General features: G+C 43.8%; 1 protein-coding gene and 1 pseudogene across 12 annotated transcripts; both read right to left on the bottom strand.

Moving 5' to 3' along the window:
* Positions 1-664: 664 nt before the first annotated feature.
* Positions 665-21500, bottom strand: LOC310770175 (protein arginine N-methyltransferase 8). 11 transcript variants are annotated; one of them, XM_083630634.1, is made up of 10 exons: positions 20681-21500; positions 16744-16911; positions 15547-15702; positions 9912-9975; positions 8796-8938; positions 8373-8460; positions 7728-7816; positions 4922-5072; positions 4341-4462; positions 665-1572 (listed from the first exon to the last, which is right to left on the bottom strand). In XM_083630634.1, exons 1-10 carry the CDS (start codon positions 20756-20758, stop codon positions 1489-1491), a joined length of 1143 nt encoding a protein of 380 aa, XP_083486760.1. In that variant the 5' UTR covers positions 20759-21500; the 3' UTR covers positions 665-1488. The 11 variants fall into 11 exon arrangements, with proteins under 11 accessions (XP_083486760.1, XP_083486759.1, XP_083486757.1 ...); XM_083630633.1 differs by having other exon boundaries at positions 7701-7816; positions 20681-21126; XM_083630631.1 differs by lacking the exon at positions 20681-21500 and adding an exon at positions 19459-19608 and having other exon boundaries at positions 665-1463; positions 7701-7816.
* LOC310742733 lies at positions 3096-3861 on the bottom strand (annotated as a pseudogene). The gene has a single exon. The product of its transcript is annotated as an uncharacterized misc_RNA (transcript).
* Positions 21501-22206: the final 706 nt, after the last annotated feature.

The raw sequence follows: 22206 nt of genomic DNA, 5'->3' as shown, positions 1-22206 counted from the left end.
CCCCGTAACAATCCTCACACTCCCTTTACTCTGCACCACAGCCTTGCCTCCCGCACACGTCATGAAAAAAGCCAGACTCCAGAAGCATCGCCCTTCCTTGCAAACTGTGTGTGCATCTGTGCACAAGTATATTTTATGTCTTGGAACTGAATGTTTTATGGCTGGCCAGAGCTCAGTGGTACAACACACACTTGGCAAATGGCCCAGGTTGAAACCCAAAGATCCAGGTAGGGCTAGGAAAGACTCCATGAAGGCAACACTGATAAAGCAAGGGTCTGACAATATGCGACTGGTAGCTTCCTATGCGCTTGTGTGGATGTGTATGAATGCAAGTGTGGGTGTGTGCGTGAAGACTGAAGAAGACCGGCTCTCTTTTGCACTGGCCCTGCCCACCTCCGGCATGAGGCAGCTAAAAGGTGAGTTACAATACGTCTCTCCCCCCGCCCCCCACACTTCACTGCTGAAAGCTTTTGCCAACCACAGAAAGCTATCTAAATTGAAAGCATGGGGCGTTTCAGCAGTGGATCTGCTTATGGGTAAGCAGACTGCTATTTGTGGTTAAAGGGAGGTTTCCCATCCAGGCAATCCTACCTGCACCAAGGAAAGCAGAATTCTGCACTCTATATCAATCAGGCAAGGGAAAAATAAAGAAGGAGTTGATGAATAAATAAAAAGCTTTTGTTTATTTATTTTTGTTTATTCTTATGTTTTGTTTTTTCTTGTTTACAGCAAGAAAGGAACACACCATTTCATAAAGCTCCAGTCTGTATGTTTTGGGACAGTTCCATACAACTCATCACAATGGAAACGACAATTCCAATGTCCCGCGTTGCCACTGCTGCAGTTGAACCAGGAACCAAAATCCACTTTTACAGACAGAGAAATAGAACAAACACTGTATTCATAAAATAATGGTGCTAATTTGTTTTAAATCAACTCCTAGCTTGTACTAACAAGTTCAAGCATTTTCCAGAAAGTACAGTAAACAGGTAAGAAAGATTGCTCGCTTCATTAAAAGATTTTGCCCACGTCCATCCTGCTGGTTCCAGCAGAATGTGTGTTCAGGATTGCAATTTCAATGTTTTCTCAGCTAGCTGGAACGGAAACAAATCCAATTCAGAGACAAATGTTCTATACTTTATTAATATAACTCTGTCATCTATGCACAACAATGTCGTAAAAGATCTTTTCAGTAAGAAAAAATACATATAGCATGCAAAGCTTGGAAGAATCTTACTCATAGTAAGTTATACGCCTAGTGGGCTGTGGGTTCTGTTTGTTTTGACAAAGAGGGTTGTTTACTGTAGGCTAGACAGAAACTATATCCATACATTCATGTTAGCGATCCACAGCCGGTGCTTTGTGCTGTAAGGACTTGTCAGCTATTCAGTTCAGGTAGTTTGAAAATCTGGAAGCAATTGTTCCCAGCTTGAGATGTGCAGACCAGGAATTGCTGCTCTCTTCTTCTCTTGTGAAGACAGTTTCACTCTAGCGCATTTTATAGGAATTAGATACAGAAATTTCACAGAGCTGCCCTTTGAAATCCAAATCTACTGTGAAATCCAAGTCACGCTGTAATGCAGATTAAGAATAATTTTTTTGTGGCATAGGACTACCGGTATATCTTAGCACTTGGAACGTTCTGCCTCAAAGCTTCCTCCTTTCTGAAATTCAGTAGGTGGCTTAGCAAATAAACAAAGACAAAAAACAAAACCCTAGCCCTTTTCTGAATACAGAGAAACATATCTGGGGGGTCTTCAGCATATGACTCAGCTTGTGCTCCCCCACTTCCATCCTTAAAGTACTTAGCAGGAACAATTTATGCAGAGTTATGAAAATATTTACACCCCCATGATCTATAAATAACATAGCGTGGGAATGTAACTTAATATAAAAGCAGCTGACCAAATCACACAATGAACAGTACATACTAAGATACACCATCAAACAAATATTATCTCACAACTAACATAAGGTACAGAAGTATTGGGGTAGACTAATGTTTCTGTTTTGAAGATGGTGCAGAATTCTTTCATGGAATTCCTATTAGCTGTCCCTGAAGGAACCTCTGCACCTTTTTTAAAGGCAGAAACAGGATTGCTTTCTATGGAAACCTTTGCTCGCGTTATACTTGCTTTGCACTGGCTGAAGTTGGTATGTGTGAATGGTTCTCGCCTGCTCCCCCTGCCCAACACTTTCGAGAACAACTCCAGACTTCAGCCCCAAACTCTTGGGTAAACTCTGTTTGAAGCACCCTGAATGCTTATGGGATTAATATGGAAGTTAATCCACTTTCTCTTCTACCAAAGTTAAACAGTTTTTCAAAGAAGGAATAAATGTTTATTCTAAATGATAAGACATTTATTCAATCAGATAAATGTAATAATTGTTATCCTATCTGCTGCCCTTTATATAAATTGGCATTTGGTTTGGAGCAATACTTTACTACAGCTCCTTTGAGAAAATCAGTTTTATGGCTTCGGTGTATGTACTCTGTAGGAAGTTGTATTTGTGAGTCCAGTGAAGTTGAGGATATCTCACTGCTCCTTGTTTGAGTCCCCAAGGTATAAATTTTGCACTCATATCCTCTGCCTCCTGTCAAACAGATACGCCGCTGGAACATATAAGTACATTGCTAGAAAACAGTGACATTTCTATTACCATCCAGATTGCAAAATGTGTTCTGTCTGCTAGAAAATTAAGAGCCAGACATAAAAAAAACTTAGTGGAGTGAATGGGATGCTTGTAGTATCTAGGCCAAAGGTGTCCAAACTTTTTTCAAAGAGGGCCAGATTTGATGAAGTGAAGGGCCATGAGGCCTTTTTTAGGATTGACCTTTTTTTAGGATTGAAGTTGTTGAGCTTTTCTATGATTTTGTTGAGCTTTTTTTTAAGATTGAAGTTTGAAGTTGTGGGGCCAGATTAAACCGACTGGTGGACCGGATTAGGCCCCTGAAATGCACTTTGGACATGCCTGATCTAGGCACAAATTTGTAGGGTCAGTGTCCCTTTACTTTGTGTCTTGATTGATGGAATATGCTAAACTGAACCGTATTTTCACATGTATTTTGTCTTGAATCGTGGTGGCCTATGGGTTTGAACAATAAAATGTTTCATTAAAAAACATAAAATGTATGGGCAAATAAATAAGTCTTAAGCTGGTGCCAAAATGCTAAGGATGCTGGTGTTAGTTGTGTCTTTTACGGGAGGGCATCCTGAAGATTGGGGGGGGGGGCATCATGGAGAAGCCTCTACCCTGGTAACTCAGAGGGTATTTTGCTTCTGGTAGTAAGGAGCACAAAGAGCATTGCTACATAATTAGGGCCAGCTCTGCCATTAGGCATACTGTGGCAGCTGCCTGAGGCAGCAGAAGCCCCAAGGCAAGAGCTCTGCAGGCACAGATGTGCCACTGGCAGCAGTGATGATTTGGGCTGAAGCCATGCAAGATTGCGTGCAAGATCTCACCCCCCAAAATTGCGGAAGCGGCAGTGCGGGCAGAGAAGCAGCAACAGGTATGGTGGTGGCAGGAGTGGCAAGGCAGGGAAAGGCAGCACTTCTCCTGCATATAATGCACATAACTGCAAAGTGCAGCGTCATAATTCTGCATTCTGCCATTCTGACCTCACATGTATCTGTGTTTACATCTGCCAATTCTTTTCTTCCCCTCTTTTTCTGTTGGAATGGATCTGAAGGGAGAGGTTGCAGCTGCTGGCAACCATTGCAGGAGGAAGAGGTGGCCATGTGATCAGAGTTGAGGTAGAGCAATTATTCCAATACTTCTACGTTCTCCACTGAACTTAATGGGGCCTGCTTTTGGAGAAGGATTGCACTGGGAAATAATAGCTTTGTAACATAGAATCATAGAATCATAGAGTTGGAAGAGACCACAAGGGCCATCGAGTCCAACCCCCTGCCAAGCAGGAAACACCATCAGAGCACTCCTGACATATGGTTGTCAAGCCTCTGCTTAAAGACCTCCAAAGAAGGAGTCTCCACCACACTCCTTGGCAGCAAATTCCACTGTCGAACAGCTCTTACTGTCAGGAAGTTCTTCCTAATGTTTAGGTGGAATCTTCTTTCTTGTGGTCTTTTGTTTAACCAGAACAACTGACAGATCATGAAACGTGTTTGGATGTTGAAAAAAAATCAGATCCATTTTTTAAATATGATTTACTAAAGTGTCAAAAGTCAAATCAGACAATCAAAAATGATTGCGTCCTGAGGTAGTTTCAGGTACTTTTCAACAAATGTCCATGAACAAATGTTTCAGAAATACCTGTCCTAGGCACCCATAGGTTCCTAAGCTGATCATCTAAATTCAGTTATGTGAGCCCAACTTACCACATTTTTTTCATTTGGCTTTATGGATATACTTCCGTAGAGTTCTTCACCCCTTCTTACAGTTAGGTAGTCCTCCAGGTAGAAGACGGTTTGCTTCCAGTGAGTGTAAGGGGCATCTGGTGCTACAAAAGGAGACAGATTACATGGAAGAAATTCCCCACCAATCTAATGTTGTTTATACTTACACCAATGAAATGAAGATGATTTAACAAAGTATCTTCACACTGGCATTATTGTCGGGTGATTCCGTGGTGAGCAATGTAACATTTGTAAGTTTCTTTACATAATATTTTGTCTTTTAGCTAATGCTATTTAACTCCTATGCCATTAATGTCACTTAATGTTATTAAAATATTTGTTAATTGCCCTGATCTTCCCTACAAAAATAATCAAGAAGCACACCACAATAATGCTTTCCTTTTATTGTGTTTTAAAATTTGTTACTAATGTGATCATTTTCTAAACTCAAGAATTTATCCCTTAAAACCTTACTCAGTGTTATCATGTTTCTGACCCTGATGTCTGTAATTGGAGACAGAACTCACACCCTGAATCAGCATGAAGCCAAAAAAAGAACTTACCTGTAGAAAACCCTATTTTCTTGTGGCACTTTGTAAATTCTATATTAAAGTAAGTAACCAAGGCGTGAATGTAGTCATTGCGCTGAATTTGGAGGCAAAAGGCAGAGGTAAACACCAGGTCCTCAGTCTTCACTGTATAAATATCCACTTCCTGTATTGTTGGGTGTTGCAGAAGGAGAAGAGAGAAGCCACAGAAAACATCAATATAAAAGACCAAGGCTAGGCAGTTTATATTACCTAGGTGAGCAAGTCTGCTTGTTTAACTAGAATGATCTCCTGTATCTGGCCTGTTATATCCCTGGTGAAGTTGCCCTTGCATTCCTTGCCCAAACCCCTCGTGCAAACACAACCTCTTGCATCTGCCCTGATGTGAATCCTCGACAGAAACCTGCCTGGGAAGTGGCACCTTCTCTGTCCAAACTACTGTTGCCAAAACTTCCTCTGCCACCTGGGTTGCTGCAATAGTACCTCTATTAGGTCTATAACAGGCTTCCTCAACCTCGGCCCTCTAGATGTTTTTGGCCTACAACTCCCATGATCCCTAGCTAGCAGGACCAGGGACGATAGGAATTATAGTCTCAAAACATCTGGAGGGCCGAGGTTGGAGCCTGGTCTATAACTTCCCCTTCCTGGGAACCCTCCAGCAGGGAGTGGTACAACAGGCAACGGTTTGCAAAACCCCTTTGAACTCTCTGCAAAGAAGCAGAGCAGACAGAGGAAAGTAACACCCACAATGAGCACCTTTTAATTTTCAAAAGAAATTTTGGGCTAGCCTATTAATATTGCATACTTATCTAATCATACTGAGGTAAAGAAAGGAGGAGGGAAACACACACAAAACTCATTACGCACTCTTCAAGTGGCAAGGCTGTCCACATGTTACAAACAACACATTCCAGGTTAGCAACACATGCCTCAAGCCACCTTTGCTGCCTGTATTCCTCCACCAGGACTGTTGCAAAGCATGTGTCTGAACCCTCCACATGTGCGTGTGTCCAGCACTCGTGTGCATTCAAACACACTTCTGAGAAGAATCCCAAAAAATCTACAGAAAGCGAGTGTGACAATTTTGTCACAGAACCCACACAAATGGCAAGTCAAGAAACAGAGTGGGGGAGGTTCTTTGTTGCAGCTAAGAGAACTGAGGGCCTGGCCTTCACCAACAAGGAACTTGCCTACATATGGGATGAGTTTCATCCCACTGTTGTGGAGGAAGAATATTGAGCAAAGACACAGTATTCCCATATGGCATTCGGGTGGGAGGACAGTTGTAAGAATGATCCATTACAGCAAGTGTTCCTCTCTTCCCATGCTTACTAGTGTAGGTTGCTGCGCCCTGGCATTCAATAATAATAATAATAATAATAATAATAATAATAATAATAATAATAATTTATTTATATCCCGCCCATCTGGCTGGGTTTCCCTAGCCACTCTGGGCGGCTTCCAATATTAAACACAATATTAAAATACAGTATCAAACATTAAAAGCTTCCCTAAACAGGGCTGCCTTCAGATGTCGTCTAAAAGTCTGGTAGTTGTTGTTCTCATTGACATCTGGTGGGAGGGCGTTCCACAGGGCGGGTGCCACTGCCGAGACGGCTTTCTGCCTGGTTCCCTGTAACTTGGATTCTCACAGTGAGGGGACAGCCAGAAGGCCCTCAGAGCTGGACCTCAGTGGTAGAACGATGGGGGTGGAGATGCTCCTTCAAGACTTGGTGTAGTGAAGTGAAAGTTGCTATTGGCTCTTTGTGCCTGAGTATTGAGGCAGAGTGCATGTTAAATAAAAAGTCTTATGAGTTTTAGCAATGTGAGCAAGTTCTTAGGAGTGATCAAGAGGCAAATTGCTTGCAAAGTCCCCCCTTTTGTGCCCTTGTGTAATAAACTGCTCTATCTCCACAGTTCTCCAACACCAGAGTTCCCTCTTGGGAGCTAGGTACATGGACAACATCTGTGTGTACATCACAGTGTGGTGTTTTTGGGTGTTGAGTTACACCACATCCTGACCCCTGCCGTTCCCAAGTGGGTGGGATGACAGAAACAGCACGTGGATGTTTCGCCATAACTGTAAAACCCACAAATTTCTCACTGGTGCTTTTGCAATGCTATTAATTACAAATCTCTACAAAAGAAAAGAAAAAACATGCTAAAATAAATTACTGTTGGTAACAGACTAAAATATATCATCACTACAAACTGGTTTTCAATTAACATACAGCTACAGTAATTCGAATACATAAAAATTCTTCACACGTACAAAGGATTCAATTATGAGCATCCCTAATATAGCAACATCTCTTAAGACTTTATATACATTAATATTAAGCTCCCCAGTAAGCCAAAGGCTCACCAGAATGAAGGGGAAGCTGGCTATAGACATTCAGAAATGGCAAGCTGTCATGAGGCAGCCACTGCCCCTCTCCACCACCAAGGGCGGTGTGCCTGGCATCCAGGATGCACATTTACAACTTCCCCTTAACCTATTTTTCCTGGACTAGACCATGCACAGTAATTATCCTTTCCATTAGTTAGTGGCATTTACTAGCTGCAACTTTTGACCAGAGGGGACTGAAGCAGAGCCACCAGCATTATGGGCTGTGCCATAGTACAATGGAACACCGTCGTGCGGCTTTTATATAGAAGGATCAACATCTGAAGCTGATTAGCAGCATGAAAAGTCAGAGCGAAAGGACAAAGACCAAAGTACTGGATCCCTGAAGTCACAGAAATCTTTTTAAAGTAACACTATTTTAAATTTATACTTTTAGAAACGCCAAACCTTTATTAAACAGGCATTGGTCACCACCTGCTTTGGGTCTACAATGTCCACCAAGGGTTCCTTCATGGCAACATCCCTGATACAGGTCATATCAAAGCCATATACATTCTCCCACCCTGTCAAAACAAATGGAGAGGGTCAAAGGTCAGTACAAATAAAAGGGAAACATTTGCAATTCGTGCAAGTTTAGCCTAGGGAAGAGAAGATTAAGGGATAATTGCTGTTTTCAAATATCTAAAGGGCTGTCACACAATAGATGAAGCAGATGCTCTTTTGCTCCAGACAGCAGGACTAAAGGTTGGAAGTTTCTAAGAAGCAGATTTTGGTTAAACATGAGGAGAAATGTAATAGCAAAGCTTTTTGACAATGGAAGTCAAAAGCAGAATTTTGAGTCTGGAGACCTCAGGAACCTGCTGTGGCAAGGCTACAAGGTACTTTGAGGGCAAAGTTGCTCACATTCGGACAGAGCGTGATGCAAGTCTCTTGAAGTTGTTTGGCCTGCCATAGGGATGCTTGGCCCTTGTCCAGTTGTGCGTGTTGGGCCTAGACATCCTTGGACCTGCATACAGGCTGCACTTGATGGAGGAATTCAATAATCCTCTCCACAGCAATATCAGCTAACAAACAGCTTGTATGAAAAGCATAGAAGAATTGTAATATCTACATACTTACAGTGGATTTTGAAGTCTTTGTACTGCCTATCTTCAATTGCTACCACATACAATGCAGCCCGGTCTGGAAACATAAGCCCCCCAGGTTTCTGTTGATGAATTATGGGGAAATAGATCTTATAATCTAGTCACTTGACAAAGACATCATATTTTTGAACTGCTCCTACCAAAACACCCACCTTTGCTTTCTTTGAAATCCTTCATGTCACTAAGTCTCAAGGTTGTTATATGAATCACTGCTAGAGAACTGCAGGGTGTCACTCCAAAATGAAGCTTTGATTCTAAAAATCAAACAGATCTATTTCTCTGTTTATTTCACCCTCTTTGCAGATCTTTTAGAGAGTCTCAAAATGACTCCCATTCCAACAAGCTAACTTGGGGGGAGGACAATGACTGGCAAACTAATGGCCATCCATTCACCTACCAGCCACTTGTCTCTAGCGAAGATGACAGTGTTAAGCATGGACTCATAGAAAAGTGAGTAACCCATCCATTCACTGACGATGATGTCTACTTTGTCCACAGGCAATTCAACTTCTTCTACTTTACCCTTAAATATTGTGATTACTGTAAGAAGCAAAAAAGAACAGATTTCATATACTGTACTTAGGAAAATCTTGGTGGAACATAGTATTCTGTCTCTTCTAATTTCATTTACATATTAAATTTTAATCTTAGTAAAAATAAATCCATTCCCTGCAAACAGCAATAGGATGTAGGATCCCACATGTTTGGCAGGGATGAACGGAAACTTCTTTGTTTCTACCTTACGCAAAACTGAAATTGTTTTCTGTTTGGAACACTATTCATAACTGGAAACAAGGGGTGAGATTTTACAAATTGCTAGTTCACATATTATTTCATTTGTTCACTTAGAACTTAGTACTATTGTTCATTAACCCCACCTTATAGATTACAGAGACCTGGCTTATTTTTATTTTTAGATAGGCACCTATGGGCAAATGCATATCTGCAAACATCTATTTCCTTTATTATGATTTATTATTATTTTTTTACTGCCTGCTATTTCACAGGATGGGACGTGGGTGGCACTGTGGTCTAAACCACTGAGCCTAGGACTTGCCTATCAGAAGGTTGGCAGTTCAAATCCCCACGACGGGGTGAGCTCCCATTGCTGGGTCCCTGCTCCTGCCCACCTAGCAGTTCGAAAGCACGTCAAAGTGCAAGTAAATAAATAGGTACTACTCCGGCAGGAAGGTAAACAGCATTTGCATGTGCTGCTCTGGTTCGCCAGAAGCGGCTTAGTCATGCTGGCCACATGACCCGGAAGCTGTACACCACGCGCTTCCTTGGCCTATAGAGCGAGATGAGCACCGCAACCCCAGAGTCGGCCACGACTGGACCTAATGGTCAGGGGTTAGGGTTACCTTTACCCTAGAAAGGGGTGTGTGTGTGTGTGTGTGTGTGTGTGTTAAAAAAATTAATCATATACGGTAAATCCATAAACCAAAATGCAAACATGGGTATGTAAATACATCAGAAACACTAGGCACCACTAATTTCCTTAAATATGTCTTACTGTGGTCCAAGTGATTTGCCTTGACAATTTTTTCCGAGTAGTCAGATATACTGGAACATTCAATCTAAAGGATGCAGGAGAGAAAGAGAAAGTGCTTTGCATTAAGTATTGCAGAACGAATGAGAGGCATTTTATTTGAATCATGCCAGAAACTGTACGGAGAGAGGAAAAAAAACAGAATATGAAAATATGTATCTAAAAGAAGCGGGAAATACAAATTTAAGTTTTTAGTGTATATATGCTCATTGAGGCATAGTCTCCATTTTCTTTTCTCCCATTTAGGACAAAATAGTGAGCCACCTTCTTTCCAGATTTGGGGCCATGGAAGTAATGATTCCCCATTTCATCCCTTTAAGAACCCCAGTTCAACCCTTTGAGACCCCCAAATTGATAACTTGGTTTCGTATCATGACTTCCTACATGACTTCCGGCAATTGCCGACTGGTTAGCGAAGTGAGGAATCTGTTAGACGACCTTCTTTTAGTCTGTAGTGCAAACATAGACCAACTGTGCTTTAGTAAATAATGTGATATGCTTCTTTCATTTTTCTCTTTTTATTATTTTAATTAATTTTCTGTTGCAAAATCAGTAACAAAGCATTCACAAAACGATTACAGTGGTACCTTGGTTTACGAATTTAATCTGTTCTGGAAGTAGGTTCTTAAATCGAAACCGTTCTTAAACCAAGGCACACTTTCCCCAATGAGGCCTCCCACTGCTGGTGCCCTTCCACCACTCAGATTCCGTTCTTAGACCGAGGCAAAGTTCGCAAACCAGGACACTACTTCCGGTTCTGCGGAGTTCGTAAACCGAATTGTTCGTAAACAGGACTGTTCTTAAACCAAGGTACCACTGTATTGTAATTTCTTTGTACAAACATAAATAATAAACCATGACAAAACTAACAAAAAAATGAACCACTAGGAGGGAGAATACAAAACATAATAATGAGGTGATTACAAAAAAAAATATCAATAGATTCTTCAATAAATCAAATTGGAACTAAAGAATATTGCCTGCTTATCCATGCCATAATACAGTATATGTTTTAGGTATTTCTCATCCATGTGATATTTCATTTGTATAGTTAATAAAATCATATCATACAGTGTAAATATTATTTTATTTTTCTGTGTCCTTGCCATGTTCAATTCTTGTGACAACTTTTCCATTATGTCTGTTTGTGAGAATATATTGTACCAGTGATCTATATTCAGTAATGGCAAAGTTTTCCAAGTTCTGGCTATTACCATTCTGGTTGCTGTTAATAAATGTGTAATTAATTCCTTACTTCTTAATTGGTGCATATCTGAAGTATATAAATTAAGGAAGGCTAATGCTGGGGTTATTGGGATTGTCTGAGCTGTAATCTGAGATAGCTCTTAAAAGACATTTCCATTTTTTTTCCTATTTGTGGACATTCCCATCACATGTGTTGATATGTACCTATAATTTGGTATCCTCTCCAACACAATGGCAGGCTATTGGACTTTACATAAGATAGGCGCCTTGGTTAACACCATCCATGCACAATTTTTAGTGAACATTTCCTAGTAGTTGCTGACAGAGGTGCATATGGTGCTTTTGTTCACAGATAGTTGCATTTATCGTTACCAATATTTATATCCCAATTTAGTTCTCACCAGTTTTTTAGATTTTGTTGAAGGCAAAATTGGTTCTCAATCAAGGTTTTGTATAGAAGGGAAATTAATCCCTTAGTCATTATACTTCCTCTTATCTTTTTAAATTCTTTTAGCTTCCTCATAGCTTCCTTTTGTAATTTGTATATGTGTAAGAAACTGATATCCTAACAACCATAAAATTTGATTATTTTCTAAACGTAATCTCTGCTGCTGTAAGAGGTTGTCCCTTGCTATAAAAACCTTTCAAATAATATAACTGGTGTTCTTTCCATACATTCACATTTTATGATCTATTTTTATTTTGAGATAAAGGAAGGTGCTGTATTGGACTTATAGGTGACAGTGACAGTCCTGGAGCTAAAACTTTTGCTCATTTTCCCTATATTCTGAATGACGTAAGAGTATAGGGCTTAGCAAGCCAACTCAACTATCAAAATGTATTTTTCATTAATGCTAATACCATACAATTTCTATCTCTTTCAGTGTTGACAGCTGGGTTCTCTTACTGGATGACCTCAATTCCATATGGTTAAGTTGGATTGCTTCATAATAGCTACTTAGCTACTTAAGTTTGGAATGCCCCAACTGGTTGATGGGTGGAGATACAATAAAGATTTTTTTAAATGTGGTTGGCCCAACTGAATAGAAACTTATTAAGTTTTTTCTGATTGTTCAGATGAGCTATTGGTATTCAACCTTGCAGCGATTGAAAGAAAAAGAGCTATTAAGGTGCAATCATAATTTTGGATGTGGCCAGTCTGTCTGTAATGGAGAGTCTCAATTTATTCCAATGTATCTGTACGTATTTTTTTCAAACAGTGCTATAATTATACTAACATTCAAATTATAGGTCATTTGTACCCCCAGCGATCTAAAACTTTTCCTAGCTATTGGACTCTTCAACATTGTTTTAAGTGTATATGGAGTGGTGTATGAAAAGACATTACCTCTGGTTTTTGAAAATTAACTTGCAATCCGGAGACCCTGGAGAACTGCTCCAATTCCGTACATAATATGTTGCCTGCTGTAATAGGGTCAGAGGTGCATAAAATTATATTATGTGCATAGAGGCCTAAATTTTGTTCTTTTCCATTTATAACCACTTCCATTTATAACCACTCCCGTACCAGAGAGGCCATTGTGTAATTTAATTGCTAATGGTTCTAAAATTAAGACAAATAACAGAGGCAACAGAGAGCAGTCTGTTTCGTTCCACAACTAAGAACACATTTTGGAGACTCTGAATTATTTATTCTAATTGCAGCCTGTCTTCTATCATAAATGTCTTCCAGAAGTTTTTACAAGTTTTTTTTTACAAATCCATTTTTTTAAACTACTTCCATTAGGTAATTTGGATCTACACATTCAAATGCTTAAAAATATATCAAGTGAGACACTTGCTAAAGGTGATGATATTCCCTTTCTCTACTAAAATGAAGAATGTTTAATCATTTTCTTGTTGGATCAGTAATTATTGGACCTGGAACAAAACCAGATTGGTCGAAGTGTACAGCCAGTGATCATTTTAGGGTTGTCCAGTAAGTGTGCAACCCCGCAAGCATGCATCACACCAACCCTGGAAGTGACCCAAAAAGTCAAAAAGGGAGCAGCTTACACAGGCCCCACCAACGAGTGTGGGAGTCTGGAACGTAACCCCTCACAAATCAGTCGCTGCCTTTATATAAAGGTAAAGGTAAAGGGACCCCTGACCATTAGGTCCAGTCGTGGCCGACTCTGGGGTTGCGGCGCTCATCTCACTTTAATGGCCAAGGGAGCCGGCGTACAGCTTCCGGGTCATGTGGCCAGCACTGGACAACACTGTAGCATTGTTTCTAAATCAGTCTGAGGGAGTTAGCATGCTCACTGTCTCTGTACCAAGGGGATTTTTAATGGAAAAGCCAAGTGTGGCACTGTATTTGAGTAATTTGTGACAGGTAGTTAGTTTGATAAAACTTCAGTCAGGAGTTTGGGTGTAACCTTTGACGCCTCCCTCTCTATGGAGGCGCAGGTTGCAGCTACAGCAAAGGCGTCATTTTTCCACCTTCACCGAATTAAGCAGCTGGCCCCTTACCTTTCTCGCCCTCATCTAGCCACAGTGATCCATGCGACAATCACCTCCAGGCCCGATTACTGTAACTTGCTCTATGCGGGGCTGCCCTTGCAGCTGACCCAGAAATTCCAGCGGGTGCAGAATGCCGCGGCGAGGCTCCTTATGGGGTCCTTGCTGTGGGACCACATTCATCCAGTGCTATACCAGCTGCACTGGCTCCCAGTGGAGTATAGGGTCAGGTTAAAGGTGCTGGTTTTAACCTTTAAAGCCCTCTGCGGCCTAGGACCCTCGTAATATGGGACCACCTCAACGGGTATTCCCCACAGAGGACCTTACAGTCCGCAAATAATAATATCTTGGAGGTCCCGGGCCTCAAGGAGGTTAAACTCAACGAGGACCAAGGCCTTTTCGGCTTTGGCCCCAGCCTGGTGGAACGCTTTATCACAGGAGACCAGGGCCCTGCAGGACTTGACATCCTTTCGCAGACAGAGCTGTTCCGTCTGGCCTTCAGTTTGGGCGCAGTTTGACCCCCCTCTATGGAACCCTGTAAATTACCTCTTTTATCAGCTCATGTGGGACCAACATGGATAGCTGGCCCTGATGAATACTTGAGGTTCCCGACCCCTTGGTTGTAATTTCATGGGAAGTCATTTAATTTAACCCTGATTCTAATTTTTAAACTGTATTTTAATCAATTGTTTGATTGTGCTTTAATGTATTTGACATTTGATGTTAGCCGCCCTGAGCCCGGTCTTGGACAGCGAGGGCGGGGTATAAATAAAAATTTACTTACTACTTAGTTATTGTCATATTATTGATTGCTTATTACTATTATTGATAATATTACTATACCGCTATTCTATCATTAATAATTTTATTATGTATACCTCACCCATCTGGCTGGGTTGCGCCACCACTCTGGGCGGCTTCCAACACACTTATATACTATTACTGTATTTTCATAACATAGATAATTGTATATTTATCCCTTTTTGTTTGTTTTTTATTATGTGAACTTCTTTTAAATTAGTGCTTTGGCAGTGTATGTTAGTGACAGGAGGAAATACAAAATGCTTTGTATTTTGATATTACCTGGATGTTGTTGTAAACTGCTTCTGGCTCAGCTTAGTCTGGAAGAGAGCCAAAGAAATAAAGCGCCAAGTGTGGGGGAAGAGTGACTGGCTGTCAGAAAGTTCTGATGAGGGCTTAGAACCTTCCCCAACAAACCACTCTAGAGTTACTGACACCCTTTTCCACAGTGAAATATTTTTCTAACCCATCCCCTTCCAGCCTAACTGGCAGATCTAATACTCATCAATTTCCAGAAAATATTTCAAAGGAATCTGAACCAGGAAGTGCAGAGCCACAATCTCAATATGCAGCTGCCATGTTAGAAATTGTGAGGGGAACTTATTCAACTTGAGTCACCTTGTTTACCACTAAACAAATGTCTGACTCCAACCTCACAGATATTAGGACACACCATGTGGCTGAAAAGAGCCAAAGGAATTATCTGTAGGTACAATCCTACGCACATTTCCTTGTCGGTAGGCCCTGTTGCAAATTGTGGGACTTGGGAGAAAACACACAAAAGATTGCACTAAGTGACATGTAGCAAGAAAAGAAATGGATGAGAATGACACCAAGATGGAAAGAATATCTAGTGCAGATCCTTTCTAAGTAGGGTTGCCAACTTGGTTGGGGGAGGGGAACTGACCTGGCTGATTTTTGGGCCAATTGCTAGAATTTGTAATGTAAAAGCCAGACATTTTGATTGATTGCCAGAACATTTTGCCTGGCTCCATATCCTGACTACTCAGAGTCCATTGAACTTCACTGTGGGCACCTAAATTTTTAAAATCAAAAGTTGGCAACGCTGCTGCAAAGCTGCGAAAATATACATGCAAATGTGACGGGATTTTTCAGGAAATGCTCTTCTTACCCCATAAACTTTCTTGGCTCCTGCCTTTGCTGCAAACATTGAGAGGATCCCTGTGCCGCTTCCAACATCCAATACAATCTTATCCTTAAAAACATGTTTATTATGATACATGGAGTTCCTGTACGTTAATGTGCGCACCTCATCCTTCAACATTTCCTGTGTTAGAAAAAGGCACCATATATTTACTTGAAAATACATGATTTACTTGTGTTCCATTTTTAAAAATCATCATATGTTTTAGCTAGCAAAAATGTTCTCAACTTTGGGGAGAAAACACTTGGAACTTTTCACAGATTTGTGGATTTTGCAGCTATATCTTGGAGGTCGTTTAGTCCATCCCTTGCTCACGTTCCACAGTAACATGAACAACATCAGTAAAATCGCTGTTCAATTATCCGTACTATCTATTGTTTGATCTAACATGGAATTAGGCAAGTGGAAGTTTCTGAGCAAATTTTGCAGCCATTTTAGCTATATAGTTAAAGCAGCTAACAGTGCCGCTGTAGATAGTTCAGTTGGTTAGAGGGTGGAGCTGATGGCTAATACATTTTCAAGATAAGGCAGGGTGAGTTCCACCTGCTCAACTACTTCCCTGCGCCTGAGGACCTGCTTCAAATGTGTGTCACATTTTAAACTATTGGTGATGGTGAGCTGGTGGCCTGCAGGCTACATCTCTCAACCACTACATCAAAGGTGATGCTGCCTGAAATCTCCACCAAATTTTACAAGTTACATGGAACCAGGCAGAGGGCCTTCTCGGTAGTGGTGCCTGCCCTGTGGAACACCCTCCCACCAGATGTCAAAGAGAACAACTACCAGACTTTTAGAAGACATCTGAAGGCAGCCCTGTTTAGGGAAGCTTTTAATGTTTGATGGATTACTGTATTTTAATATTTTGTTGGAAGCCGCCCAGATGGGCGGGGTATAAATAAATTATTATTATTATTATTATTATTAATAATAATAATAATAATAATCAAAGCATTATACACACATACAAATTCATGTATGAGGGACTGAGGTACAGCTAGACCTTGGGAATTCCATTTTTTTTATATAAGTCCTTGACCCTTCTTGATTTTGATCACTGTAATATTTATTACATATAACTACATAAAAGTGTAGTTAAAGGTGCGGCTTATTTGCGGGTGCGGCTTATATTCGAGCCAATACGGTAGTGTTTTTTTAAGGGATTACCTCATGAATTCCAAAGTGGGCATATGAATCAAAGTAATAATCCCTTGATGTCATCTCTTCTGGATTGAGGAATTTTGCTATTTTTCCTCTGCCTGGAACAGGAATGGTGGATTGGACAGGCTTTGGAACAGCTGGAGGCTGAATGGGTGGGGAAGGACCACTGCCAACCTAGAAAAGAAGAAGAATTATGGAAATTCTCACTCTGTCGTGAGAGAACAGCAGAGATTTAAAATCACAAAATATGCAGCAAAGTATGGAAATATAGGCTGTAAAACACTCATAAGTCCTAGCCACTCTTCTGCACACACATCAGAAGAGAAAACTCATATCTAGAATAGATCTAATTTAGATTTAGTATATTCCTTAGAATTTCAGTGGATGAGAGCCCTGGCCTGTATAGACCATTTTTAATCTGCTGGGAGAATTCTACATTCATCTCCAGGTGGCCTCAGTGCTCTGGCTCAGGACTTAATGGCCTCCATGAGAACCACAGGGCAGTCCCAATATGGCAGAACATGACCTGATTTTTGCAACAAAGCTGATTTGAGCACACGGTCATGGACAAATGATTCCCTGGTGAGGTCTGGGCTGGATGCGCCTCTCTGCCTCTGCAGAGGAGGAGAACCATTGAGATAGTCTGCCCTGGAGAATTATAGAATCAGGTTGTTTCCTGAATGCTCTGAAGAATTTTCTAGCCGATACAGCTGGCACTCCTGCTGAGGCCGTTCTCTTACTGTGGGAATCGTGAGATGTGTAGGCCTTGAATGCAATTGTTCCTGGGTATCCTTGCCAACACCATGAAGTACTCGGAGACGTGTATGTGATGAAGGAGGAAGGGTGACTACGGGAATGCAGTGCTACAAAGCTGAGTCTCACTGAATATGGGTTAACAGTGTATTATTGTGGAAGCAATGATAAGGGAAACTTATTTCTCCACCACCTGCATCCTCCAGCAATTATTTTATGTAGTCAATGGCTTTCTGTCATATGACCAGCACAGCAGTGTTATTGTTCCCCATGCTACTTATATGAGGCCATTTTGAAATGATGCCAAATCAGGGAATTTGGGCTGAGGTGGCACCCAATGCTGATGACACCAGCTTTACCCCTCCAAACCATCAGAATCAGGAAAAGAAGACCAGTGGGTGGCTTCATGGGGGGGGGGGTCCATGAGGTGTGGACACCTTCCCTGGATTAAGGCTGCACTTCCCTTGAAGAAGCAGGTCAGTCTAACAAGATCAAACATCAATGGTACCCACCTGCTCTTGTTAATAGTTAGTAATCACTTTCAAAATAGTCATCAGTCATTGGTTATCAGTTATTCAGGAAATCAATTAAGGTTTATCAGTTCAATGAGTCATCAGTTCATTAGTTCTTGTTTACAGGGTAGTTTTTAGATAATAGTAAAGGTAAAGGTAAAGGGACCCCTGACAATTAAGTTCAGTCGCGAACGCCTCTGGGGTTGCAGCGCTCATCTCCCTTTACAGGCCAAGGGAGCCGGCATTTGTCTGCTTCCCCAGACAGTTTTTCCAGGTCATGTGGCCAGCATGACTAAGCCACTTCTGGCGAACCAGAGCAGTGCACGGAAATGCTGTTTACCTTCCCGCTGGAGCGGTACCTATTTATCTACTTGCACTGTGTGCTTTCAAACTGGTAGGTTGGCAGGAGCTGGGACCAAACAACGGGAGCTCACCCCGTCACAGGGATTCGAACCCACAGCGCCAGTTGTCAACTTGCTAGTCACCAGAAGAAATCAAATCTATGAAGCTGAACCAGAGTATTATCAAGTTTGTTAATTAATGGAATTCCTTGGTACAATATGCCTCTTATATCTTTATGACTAATTAATGGCAGGTACATTGTTGGTCACTGAAAATATCAGTTATAAAAGACAATAAGTTGACTCAGCATGCAGTTAAAGTTTAACCAGTGAGAAAACAGATTCTGTAGTCTTAATTTGAAAGAAGCAGTATCATAAAGCATCTGATACATCATCTGACAGAGGTCAATAGTAGACTACATTAGTAGATAATTATTTGAAGATAACATTAAATGTAGGTGTTAGGTCCAAGTTAACAAATATAGGCTTGACAAACCCACCATAATTTCTTACTCATTCTTAAACAATATTTATTCAAACAGAGATGTCTGAAGTTTCTTCAAACAATGACTGAAGCAGTGGTGTGTGGTGAAATTCTTCATAGGGAACAGTTAGGACCAGAGGTGCTAGCTTGTGAGAGGCATGGGGAGTCAGTGTCATGTGTGTGACGTTGTGACGTCCTAATGAGCATCGCACCTTCCTCCCTAAGAGGGCGGAAGCTTCCCGGGACAGGGAAGGAGGGACCAGGAGACTAGCCTAGTCCCTTAGTCCAATGACCGCACGGCACTGGACTGAAGTAACAAAAGCGATCAGTCATCAGTGAGTTTATGGTTAAGGTGAGATTTGATACTTGCAGAAGCACCCTTGAACGCCTTAACTTCACAACAGAAGAGGGTGGGTTATAACATAGAGTTAGTAAGGTAAGAACTACGGATATGTTGTAAGAGATAAACTTACCGTTATCTTGTTAACTCTATCTTCAGTAGAGAATAGCGACCCATTTTTAATTAGTTTATAATGTTACTCTCCCTTTAGCAAACATTTAACTTCAATATGAGAAGAGCCTGCTGAATCTAAGCAAAAATCTTTGCAGCCAAACAGATCACAATCATCACCTGGTATTCTGGGGCATGTTGTTTTGAACATGGAGGTTCTACCTGGCTACCACAGGTCATTTGGATGAAGCCTAAGGAGGGCAAACTCATTGCTTTCCGTTTCCAAGCTGAACATTTTCTACCTGCCTTCACAGGGTGAGGAGGAGGAGGAGGATGGGAGAACATAACGTTGTTCAAATAATTAAAGTTTAAGGTCTCAGCTAATACGCTCCCCCACCTTCAAGCATCTCCGCTTAGGTAAAACAACTCTAACCAGCCAGGCTGTGACCTTCATTCGAACCCCAGTTGCAGGCGGCGCGGCGCGCTGCTCCTCCGGCACTTTGCAGATGCTCCGCCCGCCTGGTGCTGTTTTTAGCATCGTCTCCCTCGCAAAGTGTTTGCAGGAGCTTCCATGCAGCACCTGCCATGTGGCTCCCGCCTCGATTTTTTTTTTTGCTTTAATCATTCTCCTTTGAGATCATTCCAGCCGCCTTGCGTTCAGGCGCATTTAGAAATCTTTCTTGCACGTAGGCGAAGAGTTGTGGAGCTCAGATTGGAGGCGGATTGCGATGCGGGGGGAATTAAACATTTCCAGGACATCCTCCTCCCCCCGCGAGAGCCAAGACCCAGGCAAAGTAGGTCAGCGCCCTGCGCGAGCCTGGCCAAACGGCCGGCCGGCCGAAAGTCTTCGGGAAGGGGAGCCCGGCGTGCAAGCTGCAGACGGAAAGGGACGTGGGCTCCTGGGGCGCCCGCCTGCGCGCAGCCCCGACTCCCGGGACCCTTCCCGCCCCGAAGAGTTTCCGACTCCGCGGCGAGGCTGCTTCGCCACGTGGAGCCGACCGACCCGAAAGGATCGCGCGCCCCGCCGCTCGCTCCCTCTGCGGCGCCCGGGCCAGCTCCGCCGGGCACTGCGGGCTGCATCCTGCCCTCGCCGCTCCGCTCCGGGCACCTCGCCTGTCCCGCCCGGGAAGGAGCCGATCTGCGGCAGCCGGAGAGGAGGGAGCCCCGGCCGGGCTGGAAGAAGGTGGTCCTGCCGGCCGGCCGGGCAGTGGCGTAGCGTGGGTTGCAGGCACCCGGGGCAAGGCAAGTAATTTGCGCCCCCTAACCCGTGGATTTGCGCCCCCTAACCCTAACCCCCAGATGGTGCGCCCGGTGCGGCCGGGCCCCCCTGCACCCCCCACGCTACGCCACTGCCGGGGGCGCTCAGGTGGGCGCCTGCCAAGGGGGCTGGGGGCTTTCTCACCTCGGTGTTCTCCGCCGCCGCGCTTTCCGCCATTTTCCTCCTGAGGAGCAGGCAGCGCGAAGAGTGCTTGGTGCCCATGGGAGCCGGCCGAGGGGTCCGGGGGTGGCAGCTGGCTCGCTTCCTCAGCCCTCCGCCAGGCTGGCGCGCTCCGCGGAGCAAGAGGGCGCCGGCGGTGCGTCCGCGCGTGCCTTTCGGCTGCCCCGCCGAGGCTCCGCCGCCCGTCGGCTCCGCATCCAGGCTCCCCGGGCTCCCTCTCCGGCCCGGCCGACTTTGCCTGCCGAGAACTGCCGCCGCCGCCGCCGCCCGGGGCGAGCAACAGGCGCTTCAGGCGTCTCCGGAGGCCCCTCGGGCGCGGAACTTGGGCGGACATGGATCAGCTGCCCCGTCTGGGGATCCGGAGGCGGCGGGGAGCGCCAGGGGGGCCGGCGGGCGGCATGGCCCGCTCCCGCCCGGGACTGCTGGCTTGCTGGAAGGCGCGCTCGGAACTCGCTCTGGGTCCGCTCGCCTCTCCGGAGCAGATTTTGTGGGTCAGCCCATTAACTCCTCTCACTCCGGCTCGGCAGAAGGGAGCTCACGTCTTGCTTGCGCCGCGAGTCTCTATGGCAACTCCCGGGCTTCCCCGCTGGGCTCTGGTGCTGGAGCGGCGCTGCAGAGTCCCCGCTCCCAGCCGAGCCGCAGGCCGGGCCCGCCGGCAGCCGAGGGACGGCGCGCCTTCCTTCCTGAAGAGCCCCAGCTTCCCAAGGACGGGTCCTGAGCCCCATAGAAGCCAACGCGCCTTCCTGCCTTGGCAATGGTGCGGGGCTGCCGCCGGGGCTGCATTGCCTTGCGCTGCACTTGTTGCAGCATCTGGGGATGAGGCGGGAAGATAAAAATAGAGAACAATAGAGGTGCCCCCCCTCCAGTTGGAAGTGAAAGCACCTGACACTCCCGTTCTGCTCTGTCCTCAAAAGACCTCTTTGGCAGGCAGTGCAGCAGAAGCGCGGGCTGGCGTTGGGCGAGGGCGCCGAGGAGACCGCCAGCTCCATTGAAGGAAGGGCAGCTTAGGGAACAAACCGGTCAAAAGCTCCCTTCCTCCATTCCCGGGCAGAGTCGACCATTAGGCAGCGCAAACAGATTTGAGGGTATAATGGAAAGGGCAACCGATCGATCACTGTTCAGCTTATCTATATGGCTAGATCGGTTTGACTTTTCTGCCTCAAGCCTCAGCTCTCCAGGAGTGTAAGCAGAAAGGGGAAGGGTATTGAAGGTACATTACCCCACCTCCTCCAACTATACCCATTTAGCAATACATCTAAGCACGTGCAGAGTATCTTTCCGTCTTCACTGGGCAACTGCAGCCTCTACACAGTCAGAACTGGGGAGTTGGGTCTCCCTGCAAGGCAAGATTGCACAGGTGGCTTTCATGCAGATCTGTCACCTCCCATGAAAGCATACTGAGGACCCCGCTCCACACCTTTAGTGGTATTCCCATAGCAAATCACTGTAACTCCAACAGTTTTACTCTACTCCCAATGGCACACTTTTCC

The sequence above is a fragment of the Podarcis filfolensis genome (assembly GCF_964270895.1).
Source record: "Podarcis filfolensis genome assembly, chromosome: 9".
NCBI lineage: Eukaryota > Metazoa > Chordata > Lepidosauria > Squamata > Lacertidae > Podarcis > Podarcis filfolensis.
This window is presented reverse-complemented; position numbering and strand designations above follow the sequence as displayed.

Bases quoted from the DNA above. Each gene is read 5' to 3' on its own strand.
- LOC310770175 (XM_083630624.1), bottom strand. From the start codon at position 19,548: ATGAGTTTGCCCTCCTTAGGCTTCATCCAAATGACCTGTGGTAGCCAG. The intron at 9,976-15,546 runs GTAAGAAGAGCA...TGCATCCTTTAG, and splicing joins GAGCCAAGAAAGTTTATGGG to ATTGAATGTTCCAGTATATC. The intron at 8,461-8,795 runs GTAGGTGAATGG...ATTCATCAACAG, and splicing joins TCGCTAGAGACAAGTGGCTG to AAACCTGGGGGGCTTATGTT.